Below are 15,899 nucleotides of genomic sequence, written 5' to 3'. Positions count from 1 at the left end.
TTTATACAACTGGATTGAATCTCAGAGAACTGAAGCGAGACTTCTAAGGAGCCTGTTTGGCATTCAGCCTCCTCCGTGGCCACCTCTGAACTGTCACTGGAGGTGACTGGCCCAAAGCCATTTTGCCCACCTCTCCACTGCTTCAAACTCCCTGGAACAGAACATATGCTGGGTGGGGGTCCTTTTACTGAAGATGAGTCTGCCAAGTTGGGAAATTTCTCCTGCCTCGATGGTGAAATCCCACCCTGTGACTACCACCTCTCTAAGTTCACAATTACCAATATTGAATGTGGAGAACTGTTCTTGTTTTAATGTGCTAGCTGCAGGTGTGTAGACTGCTTTGCAAATATTGTAAAGTATTGACTGAATGTGTCAATGATACCCTGTTAGTAGAACATTAATAACTACAGTAAGCTTTTCCAGATTTGGAGGCCTGTAATTCTTTCTGTGTCTGATATAAACTGGACAATTGAACATTTGGAGCATGGTGTCAAAACATTTTCATGAACACATTATAGTGGAAGTGTGTCACTGTCGCGCTGAGAATGGGGCAAACGGGAAAGTGGACGTGTTAAGTCACTGAACTTACCCAATGGTGACGATAGGTGTCAAACTGAATGATTCCTGGGAAATGTACTGGTTCTTGTTCTTTGCTCCAAATCGAAAGACCGCGTTATTGGTTGGATAACCAAAATTACAATTTGGAACCAAGTTACCAGAAAAATGGTAACCAGGCCCTGCAAAGAGATTAAAAACAAATGTTGACAAATTTCAAACGATAATCCATAAAATGCTATTAGACAAAACGCTAGTTGTAAATTTGATTCATTTTCAACGCATTTTTAAACATTTATGAATATACTGATCTGATTATGTAACTTTTGGTGATTTCATAAACAGAAAATGTACATGTGTCTATGGTTATCGATGCTGTCATGAAGAAAGAACTTGTATTTATCTATCACATTTCATGACCTCAGAATATCCCAAAGAGCTTCACAGCCAATGAAGCAGAGTCACTGTATAAGTGTGGCAGCCAATTTATGCTCAGCAAGACTCCACAAAGAGCAATACGATAACAACCAGATAATCTGCTGGAAGTATATAAAATCCAACTATAATTTACATGATGAGTCAAAATCTGGAATTATTCATGGTATAATGTAGAACCAATGCATCCTGATAGTCTGTGTCTATATGTTCCAGTACTGGTATTGTAATGTCCCTAAAATTGGCTTTGCACTGTATGTGCTATTTGCCTGATGGAACCTACTTGTGTTTATTATCAGAGATTTATTGCCTTTATCCAATGAAAATGTTGTATGTTCAATTACCATTATTACCCTTCATAAGCCTTTAATTGAACGAAACAGAATCACATTAACAGAATGGTTACTGCACAGAAGGAGGCCACTTGGCCAATCTTGTCTGCGCTACCCCTCTGAAAGAACAATTTACCTTGTGCCGCACCCTGGCCCTCCCCATGTGCCCCTCCACATTCTACCTTTTCAGATAATAATTCTCTCATAAGTTCTTCAATTGGCCCTGCCTCCATCACACCACTCTCAAGCAATGCCTCCCAGATTCCAAACACTTGCTGCATGAAACATTTTTCCTCATGTCCCGCAAACAGAGCAGTCCCATCGAGGATTTCCAGGGGACGTGAGGTGGATTCCCCAGGGACTAGCTGCCGTCCCGACGGGTCTCAGGTCTCTGAACAGGACGGTCCCATCAATGTTGGAGATGCAGGCACAGAGCCAGGTACTACAGGACAGAGTGTCAGTAACCATCCAGTGCCTGCAGGCGTCCAACTGCCTTCACGGGCAGGAAGCGGTGTCAACATTACGTGCCACCGAAGGCAACACCACATAGGTGGTGCCCGAGGTGGAGACCTTGGGTGCCAAGGCATCGGTCATGGGTCAAGATGTTCAAGGGCTGGGCACTCCCTGCGGGCAGTGGCCGAGGCCCAGGACAAGGCCGCCCTGTCACAGGCAGCCATGTACCAGACAACATGGTCATTGCAGCAGCGCTCCAGAGCTTGACCCACTCACAACAGGTCATAGCTGCGGGCATCAAGGACATTGGCCTGGCGCAGAGGGACATGTCTCAGTCCCTGAGTGACGTGGCACAGTCCCAGTGCTCCATGGCCGTGAGAATGGAGACCCTAGTCGAGACGAGAGCGTGCTTCCTGGACTGGCAGTGCCATGTGATGGAAGAGCCCTCAGAGCTCACTCTAGCTGCGCTCCAGTCCCAAGGAGTAGCCCAGGGGCCATCGGGCACCACAAGGGAGGAGGAGGTGGCGGGGCCTGTGCTGGTGACTCCCGCAGGGGATGTGCCGGAGCACCACAGCATCTCTGAATCCCCTCTACCTATCCCTGGCGCATCATATGGGCAGCAGGCAGAACAGGGTGGCACAACCAGTCGCTTCAGAGGATGGCTGCCAAAAGGTACACAGGTTGCAGGGTGGAGTTACGTAACGGGCCACCTCCACTTCTGATGTACCGTCTAGGGGACTCACTGGAAGGAGAATTCGGACATGTAAGATCAGAAAGCTAGACACCAGTTAAGTTGGCATGGGTAATTCACATAGGTTAGTGATAGGGGCAAGGGGGGGAGGCCAGTGCTGTGGGGCTCAGGTGTTGGAGGTGCACGCAGGCCAGGACCCCCTGGGCAGTCAGAGGTCACCCCCGGGGTTTCCCTTAGAGGCGGCAGGGGAGGGGACCAGATATGTGGGGGCCCGATGAGTGACACACCACCGCACACCGCCCGTGTACCCAAACCCGCCCCACCACCAGAACCCGTTCCCCCCCCCGTACCCCGATTTGCCTTCCTCCCCCTGCCTCCCCCCTTCTGCCTCCTCCTCCATCCCAGGGGTTCAGTGGGACTGTGAGATGGATTAGCTAGCATGCATGTAGGGGTCACCTGGGGCCGACGGTGGAAAGTGCTGCCTTGGACTGGAGTCAGACCTCATCAAACAATGCGGAGAACCAGAGCTCATTGTTGATTGAGTCGTCATCATCCTCCATCCCATGGACCAGCCCCAATGATACTGCCAATCTGAGGCCAACACCCTGTAGTGAAGCAGGTGGGAAGCATGGAAGAGGGGTGCAGATGGGGTGGGGGGGGGCATGTAGGTGGGGGTTGGACTGGATTATCTCTGCCAGTGGCCAGATCCCCGAGTGGGTGAGGCGATCAGATTGTCCCATGGGTGGCAGCTGGCCGGTGGCTTACTACCCCCCCCAACCTTGCGCCAACCCTGCTGGCGGGGTATCACACCGTGCGGTTTCCTGTTGCTGCCTGGGCCCCATGTCCTACCGATGGCCTACAGACCCTCCTCTGCATGCTCCTCATCGAACAAGGCCTGGTATTCATCCTCCTCCAGCATGTCTCCTCCCTGCTGAGTGACACTGTGGAGGATGCAGCAGACCCTTCTATGGCTATACTGGAGGGCCCCACCAGAGGGGTCAAGGCACCTGAACTGCAGCTTCAGCATGCCAATGTGCCACTCAATCACACACCTGGTCGCAGGATGGGCATCATTATAGCAGTTTCCTGCATTAGTCTGTGACCTCCGAATAGATGTCATCAACCATGACCACAGCGAATAATCCCTGTTGCCCAGGAGTCAAATCCTCACCCGGGGGTTGTGCCTGTAATGTGTCGGGCACCATCAAGTGCACCAGGATGAAGGCATCATGCATACTGCCCGGGTATCGGGTGCAGCGTGCATGATGTGCATGACGGCCACACACCAACTGCACGTTCAGCGAGTGGAACCCCTCATGCGACGGTGTTCGTAGGGGGAACCTGCATCCCGTCGATTACCCCTGTCGGCATAGGTACTGGTGGCTGGCATCATCCATACCAGTGGTACGATCTGCGGCCTCTGTCCTGTGCCCTCTTGTGGGGTTACTATGGAACCCCTCTTGGGTGAGCTGTGTGATACCCCGCCAGCAGGGTTGGCGGCAGGTTGTGGGGGGGGGAGTAAGCCACCAGCAGGTGTCATGCTTGGTGGCATACATGCTGGCAGGGCCATGGGTGGGGTTTGCCCAGGGAAGTGGGCATCTGTTGGAAGTGTAGCTGTGTTGTGCTGTGGGTCCTTTATGTGGTGCACCAGCCAGTGGCACAACTGACAGCCCACTGTTACGCCGTTGGTAATTTGGCTTGCCTCCTCTCCCATATCGGCCATAGGGCCTGTTTTCCAATTTTAAACACCACAAGTGAACCTCGCCGTCGTCTCTGCCGGGGGGGGCGGAGCATTGCAGGAGGCTGGAGAATATCGGGTCGGGCCCGTTAATGAAATACTCATGGTCGTTCTGTACAATTTACATGCCCATGCTGCTATCGAGACACGGAACATGGCATTCTGCTGGCCGCCCAGAGGCAACCTAGATTTTCGGCTGACTCACGATTCTCCGCCTGATCGTGATTCGCAATGACATCTTCACTGGACGGAGAATCCCGCTCGTATTAACCACTACTCTCTGTTCCTATTACTCAACCAATTTTGTGTCCATGTGGCACCATAACTTTTATTCCATACATTACAACTTTGCTCCTAAGTCTGTTGTACGGTATTTATCAAATGCTATTTGGAAGTCAGTGTTCACAATCAACAGCATTACCCTCATCAGCTCTCTCAGTAACCTTGTCAATAAAACTCCAGCATGTTAGTTGGTCACAATTAACTGCCTCAACGACTACCGACCGGTGGCCCTGACGTCTGTTATCATGAAATGCTTTGAGCGGCTCGTCATGAGATGGATCACTGCCAGCCTCCCAGACGGTCTCGATCCATTGCAGTTTGCCTATCACCACAACTCGTCCACAGCAGATGCTATCTCCCTGGCTCTACAATCAACACTCGAACACCTAAGTAAGACTGCTGTTTATAGACTACAGCTCCGCCTTTAACACCATTATCCCGTCAAGACTAATAACCAAACTCCGCAATCTTGGACTTAACCCCTCCCTTTTCTAGCTGGACTTCCTCACCAACAGACCACAATCTGTCAGGATAGGCAACATCACCTCCTCCACAATAGTCCTCAACACCGGAGCCCCACAAGGATGTGTGCTCAGTCCTCTACTGTACTCCCTATACACGACTGTGTGGCTAGATTTAACTCCAACTCAATCTGTAAGTTTGCGGACGATACGACTGTGGTGGGCCATATCTCAAACAACGACGAATCAGACTACAGGAAGGAGGTAAATCACTTGGTTGCATGGTGTACCGAAAACAACCTCTCTCTAAATGTTGGAAAGACCAAGCAACTGATCATCGACTTCAGGAAGTGACAGAGCATGACACACACTCCCATCTGCATCAATGGCTCCAAAGTGGAGATGGTCGATAGCTTTAAGTTCCTGGGGGTCACCATCACCAACAGTCTGGTCTGGTCCACTCACGTTGATGCAACAGTCAAGAAAGCCCAACAATGTTTCTACTTCCTATGGAAGCTAAAGAAATTTGGCATGTCTGCATCGACTCTCACAAACTTATACAGATGTGCGATAGAGAGCGTCCTATCCGGCTGCATCACAGCCTAGTATGGCAACTGCTCGGTCCAAGATCACAAGAAACTACAGAGTGTGGTGAACTCAACCCCACTCATCACACAAGCTTGCCACCCCCACATTGACTCTGTATACACCCCACGCTGCCTCAGGAAGGTAGACAGCATTATCAGAGACCCCTCCCACCCACTCTGTCTTCTTCCAGACCCTTCCATCAGGCAGAAGGTACAGAAGTCTGAAGACTCGCACATCCAGACATAGGAACAGCTTCTTCCCCACAGCTATAAGACTCTTCAACGACTCCCCCTCGGACTGACCTGTTCCCTGTAAGAACACTATTCACAACTCCCTTTGCTGCTCTTGCTCATGTATTTGGTTTGTTTGGCACGATAACCAATCACCGTTTGTCGATGTACCATTTATCAATGCTCTGTTGATTATTCTTTTGTCTACTATGTACGTACTGTGTACATGCCCTCGGCCGCAGAAAAATACTTTTCACTGTACTTCGGTACATAGTGACAATAAGTCAAATCAAATCAAATTAAAATTTGCCCTTAACAAATCCATGCGGACTTCCCTTAATTAACCTGCATTCACCCAAATAAATACTAATTTTGTCCTGAATTATTGTTTCTAGAAGCCTCCCCACCACTAAAGTTAAACTGACTGGCCTGAGACTTATATTTACATCCTTATTTTGAACATTTGCTTTTTGTGATTGTATAAACCGTGTCTGATCAATTCCAATTAGCTAGGATAGATCTTTAAAGTACAATTGGAAGTAAATTTTCCTTAAGGCACCACTTCAAGCCTCTTATTTTGCCAAGACAAACTCATCTGATGATTTCTGTATACTTTATTTCCTCTTGTTAGAAGAAGACATTTTCCAAAGTTCATCATAAAATGCATATGAAAGAGGAGAGTTTAGTGGAGTATTTTTATCAATGCACAACCTCACATCTTAGTTGTATGAAGGTAGATAGCAATCTAGATAATCCAAAGATGTGCAGGTTAGATAGATTGGCCATGCCAACTTGCCCTTAGTGTTTAAAAAGGTTAGGTGGGGTTACTGGGTTATGGGGATAGGGTAAAGGTGTGGGCTTAGTGCTCTTTCCAAGGATCGGTGTAGGCTCGATGGACCAAATGGCCTCCTTCTGCACTGTAAATTCTATGAATAAAAGGTACTACTTTTTGTACCAGATTGATTTTACTACCACTGGAATTCCTCATTTTCTGTAGCAATAATGGAGCTGTCTAACAGCGCCAGGGTCCCGGGTTCAATTCTGGCCTCGGCCGACTGTCTGTGTGGAGTTTGCATATTTTTCCGCATCTGTGTGGGTTTCCTCCGGGTGTTCCAATTTCCTCCCATAGTCCAAATGTGTGCAGGTTAGTTGGCCTGGCCATGATAAATTACCCCTTTAGTGTCCAGGGATGTGCAGATTAGTTCAAGGGGTTATTGGGATAGCGGGCAGGGAAGGAGTGCTCTATCAGAGGGTTGGTGCAGATTCGATGGGCCATTCTAAGATAGGGATTCTAAGATTCTATGAAAAGAAACTACTGTTTCGATTTACTTTGCAGACAACTTTGGCCTGGTTCCTCAAATGGTCCAAAGGCCCATTCAGGTGGTGGAGTTGCTCTAAGACACACAAAGCCCATTCCCAGTATGTAGGAGGGAGAAAAGGGAAGGGGACCCTGCTCTGTTAAGTCTATCTGGGCTGCTAGTAACTCGGAAAGGTTTCTGCAAAAATCAGATTTAGGGCTGGTGAGCACAATATGTGGCCATGACTCGTGCAACCAATTTCAGTTTGGTCGGCAACTTCAAGCCACTATGACTTACAGAATGGAACATAATTTCTGCGAATCACATGCAATGTAAAGTTCTTCCAGTCAATTTTTTAAAAAGGCAATTTTTCTTTTTCCTAAAATCAAATTGACAGGAAGAATTTCACCCACAAGTTCATTTGTCAGACTTGTAACTGGAAAGCCCTGTTTCATTAAATATAAGCCTTTAGGGCAACACGGTGGCCTAGTGGTTAGCACAACCGCCTCACGGCGCTGAGGTCCCAGGTTCGATCCCGGCTCTGGGTCACTGTCCGTGTGGAGTTTGCACATTCTCCCCGTGTCTGCGTGGGTTTCGCCCCCACAACCCAAAAATGTGCACATTAGGGGGATTGGCCACGCTAAATTGCCCCTTAATTGGAAAAAATAATTGGGTAATCTAAATTTAAAAAAAAAATATAAGCCTTTAATCTTGAATATTCTTCAAGTCCTGCTGGGTTTTTCCTGACCTTACACCAAAGTTTAAGACAGCAATCGAATGAGACCACACAAAAAAATCTACTCCAAAGTTTTTAGCGAAAGCTACTTGTCACAAAATGATCAGAAACTTCACAGAGCATACCAGTCAGTGGAAGCAACGATGAATTCCCAGTGATGGCAGGTTTAGCCACTCCACCATTGGTTGGGATATGAGTCAAAGCAGGGTATTTCCAGCCAAAGGCAGAAGGGAAAGTGCCAGCGGACGCAAACGTTCCAGAATTAAAATTGTTGCCGTCTGTTTTGGTAGAGCATCCAAAGAGGAAAGGAAAGAACTGAACTGGTTTGCTGGAGAATGCCGTTGTTGTCATGTCTGACTTGGTTGATGCATGGACATAATGCATAGGTCGTACTGCAGAATTGCTTGCCGCGTAGATAGGAGGCGGGTCAAAAACACACGGTAAAGAAATGGAGGCCATTGATTCTTGGATTCTGCAAACTTTCTTTGCTGCAGGTTCATCTGCACATAGATGGGAAAATTCATATTATTTGAGGAAATGTATCATATGCACACAGAAGATTATTATTTTCAGCGTCCGGGTTCAGCGGCAGTTTCATCGGGTTTGTCAAAAACTACAAAATAAGAGAGGGTGGTGAAGTTGTAATCTTAAATTCAAATTATTTCACAATGTTACCACAGCTCCAATCTGATCAGTCAATTATTGCACAAGTCATTTTCTCTTCTGGGAGCTGGTATCAAAAAATTATTTAATCAAGAGATTTTGATTTGATTTCCAACTGGTCCACGTCCTTCTTTACAAAGATGTCAATTTTTTTTTGAATCAATTAGCTGACACCAAATTTATATACACAAAAGGAACTTACTTTAGAAAGAACCTCAGAGATTTGAACACTTAAAGAAATGAATGGAAATTATTGACAAGCACTCTAATTGCATAATGTAGTCTACTGGATAATCTACTGGACCTCTACTTGTATAACCTGCAATATAAAACACACACTTCTGGGGCGAAATTCTCCGACCCCCAGCAGGGTTGGAGAATCGCCTGGGGCCGCCGAAAATCCCGCCCCTGCCGTGGAAGAGATTCGGGGGCGGGAATCACGCCACTCCGATCAGCGAGGCCCCTGCGGCGATTCTCCGGCCCGGATGGGTCGAAGTCCCGCTGCTGGGAGGCCTCTCCCGCCGCCGAGGTTTGAACCACCTCTGGTAGTGGCGGGATCGGCGCCGTGACCAGGCCCCCGGGGTCCAGGGGGGCGCGCGGGGCGATCGGACCCCGGAGGGTGCCCCCACGGTGGCCAGGCCCGCGATCGGGGCCCCCCGCTCAGACTCCGGGCTAGTGCCCTGGGTGCACTCTTTCTCCTCCACCGCCGCCACTGCCTCCGCCATTGCGGAAGTGGAAGAGAAACCCACATTGTGCATGCGCTGGTTATGACGTCAGCGGCAGCTGGCCGGCGAAAGCCTTTCGGCCAGCCCCGCTGCCGGGCGGCAGGCCTGAAAGGCCGCTGGCGCCGGTTTTTTGCGCCAGTCTTCTGGTGCCAACCGCTCCGGCGCGGGGCTAGCCCCCAAAGGCGCGGAGAATTCCCCACCTTTGGGGAGGCCCGACCCCGGAGTGGTTGGCGCCACTCCGCTACGCCGGGACCCCCCGTCACGCCGGGTAGGGGTGAATCCCGCCCCTGGTCTGAAATAAAAGCAGAAAATACTGGATAAACTATTCTGATATGGCTGCATCTGTGGAGCTAACAGCCAAGATTCTCCGATCTGAGTTCGCCCGCCACTACTGCCAGTGAGAACGGAGAATTTGGCGCTCAGCAAAAACTTAATTCACTGCAGAGAATCCTGCCGGCATGAATGAACAGAGAATTCCTGCAAACATTTCGAGTCCAAACAGCCCTTCGGCAGAAACCTATGCCCTGTTTCTGATCTGTTTTAATTCAATCTGTCGCATGTGAACATAGGAATTAGAAGCTGGAGTAGGTAATTCAGCCCTTCGAGCCTGCTCCGCCATTCAATCAGATTATGGCTGATCTCTTCCTGGTCTTAAATCCACCTCCCTACCTGTTCCCCATATCCCTTTAACCATTTGTTTTATCAAAAATATATCTATCTTCCTCTTGAAACCATTTAATGATTCGGCTTCACCGCACTATGAGGCAGCGAGTTCCACAAATTCCCTGCCCTCTGCGAGTAGTGGTGTCTCCTCATCTCAGTTTTAAATCTACTTCCTCTCAACCTATATCTGTGACCACTCGTTCTAGATTGCCCCAGAAGGGGGAACATTTGGTCTATGTTTATTTTATCAATCCCTTTTAGTATTTTATACACCTCGATCAGATTCCCTCTCATCTTTCTAAATTCCAGCGAGTATAAACCCAAACTATTTAATCTCTCCTCTTCCATCAATCCTTTCATCCCCGGAATCAATCTGGTGAACCCCTTCTGAACTGCCTCCAATGCCACTACATCCTTCCTCAAATAAGGAGACCAAAACTGGACACAATACTCCAGATGTGGTCTCACCAGCATCCTTATACAATTGCAAAAACACTTCTCTACTTTTATACTCCAGTCCTTTTGCAATAAACGCTAACATTCCATTTACTTTTCTTATTACATTTGTACCTGCATACAGACTTTCTGCGATTCATGAACAAAGATCCCTCTGTCCAGACACATCTTGAATCTGCTTTCCATTTAGATAATAATTTGCCTGACTAATTTTTCCGCCATGGATAACCTTACACTTATCCACATTAAATTCCATCTGCCAAATTTTGGCCCAATCTCCTAGCCTATCTATAACCGTCCAAAATATCTGAATCTCCTCTTCGCTGCCTGCTTTCCCACTATTTTAGTATCATCCACAAATTTTGGTATGTTACACTGTGAAGAAACTTTAATTTCCACTTCCATTTTATTCCTGAAAATTTTCTTCTGCTAGCATTGACTCCTCACTATAATATAGCACAGATGCTCTCCAACAAATCCCTCAATTAACTATTGGTCTCTGCGAGACAAGTCAGTGAGTGCCAGGGCGGCACGGTGGCACAATGGTTAGCACTGCTGCCTCATGGCATCGAGGACCTGAGTTCGATCCCGGCCCTGGGCCACTGTCCGTATGGAGTTTACACATTCTCCCCGTGTCTGGGTGGGTCTCACCCCCACAACCCAAAAGATGTGCAGGGTAGGTGGATTGGCCACGCTAAATTGCCCCTTAATTGGAAAGAAAATAATTGGGTACTCTCAAAGGCAGTGAGTGCCAGCAGGATATCTATGGATCCTAAGTTACCACAGTGGAAGGCGACTAACAAAAGCTCAATGGAATTATTGAGAGGTAATGCATCAGAACAGTGAGAGAATTTAATTCCTGGATCTATTCTCACTCTGTGCTTCCAAGTTTAATTTGGGGCTTGAGCCATAGTCGAGGTGAATGTCACAGCTAGTTAAAGTGTAGTATCAGTATTCTTTGTATACCCATTGATGTTATAATTGGTTGGGAAGATCCCAGAATGGAATTTTGGCTCAAAAGCCTGGAACTTTTACTTTTTTCAATAAAACATACATCACCAGAGTCACAGGACTGCTCATTAGTTTTAAAAAGGGAAAAACATTTACTAAAAGTGATAAAATTGGATTATGATACAATACTCCTTTACTCCTCATTTGGCTTAAGAAATACACACAGATTTTAGGATTAACATGAATTACAAAGTACAATGGTCTCTAACACAAAGTCCCTTTTAAGCACACAAGATGACTGTGGTCAAATACACACACACACACACACTCCGCTCTGAACCCAAGTTAGGCAGACTTTAAATGCATCAAGAAGCCCCTCAAGGTCCTTCCAGCAGCCTGCCAGCTCCTGGACTATAACGGTAATGCCATCACGGCACTTGGGACCTACCATCTAATCGTCTCCAACCGGAGCACCCATGCACGGCTAAGGTTTGAAATTGTTAAGCTGGACAGGGAATCCCTACTGGGCTCGCATGCCTGCAAAAAGTTAAACCTGGTGTAGCGGGTTTATTCAACAACATCCTCCAACGTGGATCTTCAAGCTGGCATTGACGACATCCTCGCTCAGTACCCAGATGTGTTTGACGGGATGGGCACTTTGCCGTATCAGTACAAGATCCTACTGCGACCTGATGCCAAGCCAGTGGTCCGTGCACCATGCCGGGTCCCGGCTTCGCTGAAGGAGCACCTGAAGGAGCAGCTCAAGTAGCTGCAGCAGAAGGAGATCATTTCCAGGGTAACCGAACCGACTGACTGGGTCAGCTCGATGGTGATGGTTAAAAACCCCTCTGGAGACCTGCGCATCTGCATTGATCCCAAGGATCTCAATCAGAATGTAATGCGGGAACACTACCTCATCCCAAAGCGGGAGGAACGGTTTTTCATGAAGTTAGATGCGTCACATGGATTTTGTCAAATCCAGCTGGATGAATCCAGTAGAAGGCTCTGCACCTTCAACACACCATTTGGCGGATACTGCTATAACCGTATGCCGTTTGGCATCGTCTCGGCATCGGAGATATTTCATCGCATCATGGAGCAGATGATGGAGGGCATCGAAGGGGTTCGTCATCATATGGTCCACGACCCCTGAGGAGCATGGTTCCCACCTCCAGCAGGTATTCCGCCGTGTCCACGCCAATGGCCTAAAGCTGAACAGGGCCAAATGTTGCCTTGGCATGATGACACTCAAGTTCCTAGGAGACCAGATCTCTCAGCAGGGCGTGTGCCCCGACACAGACAAGGTCAAGGCCATCGCAGCCATGAAGGTCCCGGAAGACAAGAAGGCTGTGTTGCGCTTCCGCATGGTCAATTTTCTGGGCAAATTCATCCCAAACATGACCTCACACACCACGACGGCCTTACGAAACCTAGTGAAGAAGTCCACTGCCTTTGAGTGGAAGGCGGCCCATCAGGCAGAGTGGTTGGAGCTGAAAGCCAAGCTCACCACTGCACCTGTATTGTCATTTTTCGATCCAGACAGGGAAACAAAAATCTCGACAGATGCGAGCCAGGATGGCATCGGTGCAGTCCTGCTGCAACATGATGACCGGTTGCCTACGCATCAAGGGCAATGACGCCCACTGAACAAAGATATGCACAAATCGAGAAGGAATGCCTGGGCCTTCTCACTGGCATTCTCAAGTTTCACGACTATGTCTCCGGCCTGCCGACATTCACAGTCGAGACGGATCACAGGCCCCTGGTCCACATTATCCACAAGGACCTTAATGACATGATGCCTCTGTTGCAGCGCATCCTCCTCAAACTCAGAAGGTATGACTGACCTGATCTGCACGCCTGGCAAGGAGCTCATCATTGCTGATATACTGTCCCGCTCCATCGCCATGCCTAGTGAACCACCGAACGTCATCCAGCAAATTGAGTCACAGGTTGACCCACAGGTGCAGCTGTGTGCTAGCACCCTCCCGGCATCTGATGAGAAGGTGATTCGTATCTGTGAGGAGACAGCCAAAGACTCCCTCTTGCAGCGTGTTATGCAATACCTAGCCAATGGCTGGCCAAAAGGGCAGTGCCCTCAATTTTTCAATGTAAAGGATGACCTTACAGTGGTTGATGGTATCCTCCTCAAATTGGACTGGTTTGTAATTCCACACAGTTTCCAGAGATTGGTGCTCCGTCAAATCCATGAGGGCCACCTGGGTGTGGAAAAGTGCAGATGCAGAGCCAGGTAGGCTATCTACTGGCCCGGGATCAGCCAGGACATCGCGAACATGGTCCTTAACTTTGCGACCTGTCAACGCTTCCAGCCAACGCAGAGTAAGGAGACGCTCCAGCAGCATGAAATCGAAACCTCTCCGTGGTCCAAGGCTGGCATTGACCTCTTTCATGCAAATGGTCATGATTATGTGTTAATCATTGATTACTTTTCCAATTACCCTGAAGTCGTGAAGCTCTCAGACCTCACATCTCGGACCCTGTCATCAAGGCCTGTAAGGAGACGTTCTCCAGGCATGGTATCCCACTCACTGACAATGGCCCGTGCTTCTGCACCATGAATGGTCTTTGTTTGCCCAGTCACATCAGTTCAAACACGGTCACTTCCAGCCCACACGATTCACAATCAAATGGAAAAGTTGAGAAAGGGGTGCACATAGTGAAGCAGCTCATCCGCAAGGCCGCGGATTCTGCATCTGACATTCACATTGCGCTGCTTGTGTACAGGGCGACCCCACTGTCCACTGGCATGTCGCCGGCTCATCTCCTGATCAACAGGGACCTGCAAATGACACTTCCAGGCATACACTTGCCCAACCCGGATCACCTCCTGGTGCTGCAGAAGGTGCAGCAACTCCAAGACCGGCAAAAACAGGGCTATGATGCTCATGCCACCGATTTGCCCGTGTTATCCCCGTCAGACACTGTTCAAGATCCCTGATGGAGGCTGGTCAGCTCCAGCTGTCATTGTTTGACAGCCTGCCCCCCGTTCGTATGTTGTACGTATGGCTGATGGTTCTGTTGTGCGACGAAACAGACGGGCGCTACACAAAGCTGCCTGCCCGCAACCGCTTTCTTCTCCAATTCCTTCTGTTGTTTTGCCACCACCTGATACCTCGACTCATGAGGCCACCAGTCAGGCTTCAATCCCGCCCATCAAGGTGCTGGCGTCCCCACCACCACCTCTCCTGGTCGACCAGGATCAGACGCAAGCCACAGAGACTGGACTTATGAATATTTGTTCTGTTTGCTATGTTGTGTTCTCGCATTAGACAGCTGTTTTCACATGTACAGATGTTCACATCCACTGCATGTATATATGTTAATATTGGCCTATTCTTGTAAATACATTCACATATGTCATCCAAACATTACAAAAAGGGGAGATGTCATGATATGCAGGCACACACACAACACACACACATAATGATATACAGACAAGCAGATAGTGGACACAGAGAACAGGATATGACCAATAAGCAGGCAGGACACTGAGGGGTGGGATCTGACTATAAAAGACACGAGGCACTCACACTCCGACTCTTTCCACTGATGAACATCTAGAGAGTCAGTCAAGGGTGTTGTTACAATCTCACACCTCCACCACGTGGCTAATAGCTAGTCTGGTTCAGTCAGACAGAACCACACTTAAGTTAACAGAGAGTCGAACTCATAGAGAACTGTGCTAACTGTGCTATTAGTTCAATAAACCTGATTGAACTAACTTCAAGGTCTGGAGTATCTTTCTGATCCAAGCTGCATCCAGTTGCAGCCAGTGTTTGACCAGTGTACCTAACACGACACTGACATTGTGCTCCAGGCTTTCCACTGTAGTTGCCACCCTAGCAGTGTTGGTCTCGGTGCCATACATTGCTGGCACCATCTCCTGTGCCCTTAACCTCTGGAACTCCTCCAGTCGGATATGGTCCCACTGGCGTTTTGCTGACATTTTCCTCTAAATCTCACAGCCACACTGCATCAGCTCCAGGATAGCCTGGTCCAGGCTCAGTATCAGGCTGGGACTCGGCTGCATCCTGGGTTCTAGCAGACCTCCGACTGCTGTCTCCCCTGGACATTCCTTCCTCCACCTGATGTGCATCAGCAACTGTGTGGTGTTCATCAGATCGTGCCCCAGATCTGCGGGATCGGTTTAAATGCTGATCCTCCTCATTCGTGAGGAGCTGCCAGGCACGGTCCCGGTGAATCAGCTGGTGGAACAGTCAGTTAGGGTGCAAAGCCTGTGGGGCATCATTAAGTGCCCTAATTAACATTAGATACCAGTGACGGCATCGGCGGTTCAGCCGTCAGGAAACACCCGGCAAATCCCCCTCGCTAATGAATTCAGTTAGATCAAGCCCGGTACATTATTTCTAATGTTTACCAATGCAAATATAAGTCCCTTAAAACTATGTTTGTTTTACTTTTTTTTAAAATAATTTTTATTCAAATTTTTCAACTACAAATTTTCTCCCAACAATAAAATAAACAGAGTATAAAAATAAACCGAAAGAACACCCCCCCCCCCCCATACGAAAATGAAAACCGCTTATTGTCACGAGTAGGCTTCAATGAAGTTACTGTGAAAAGCCCCTAGTCGCCACATTCCGGCGCCTGTCCGGGGAGG

General features: G+C 48.4%; 1 protein-coding gene across 2 annotated transcripts in view; it reads right to left on the bottom strand.

Moving 5' to 3' along the window:
* Positions 1 to 15,899, bottom strand: part of LOC119967581 — a 98,965-nt gene that overhangs the window by 11,657 nt on the left and 71,409 nt on the right. For both annotated transcript variants that reach the window (XM_038800294.1, XM_038800295.1), the window contains exons 11-12: positions 7,925 to 8,299; positions 590 to 737 (exon numbers count right to left, since the gene is read on the bottom strand). In XM_038800294.1, coding sequence (XP_038656222.1) covers positions 590 to 737; positions 7,925 to 8,299 — 523 coding nt within the window. The remainder of the gene's footprint in view (positions 1 to 589; positions 738 to 7,924; positions 8,300 to 15,899) is intronic.

Source organism: Scyliorhinus canicula, chromosome 6, assembly GCF_902713615.1.
Source record: "Scyliorhinus canicula chromosome 6, sScyCan1.1, whole genome shotgun sequence".
Lineage (NCBI taxonomy): Eukaryota > Metazoa > Chordata > Chondrichthyes > Carcharhiniformes > Scyliorhinidae > Scyliorhinus > Scyliorhinus canicula.
The sequence above is the reverse complement of the archived record's forward strand: the minus strand, read 5'-3'. Positions and strand labels throughout refer to the sequence as shown.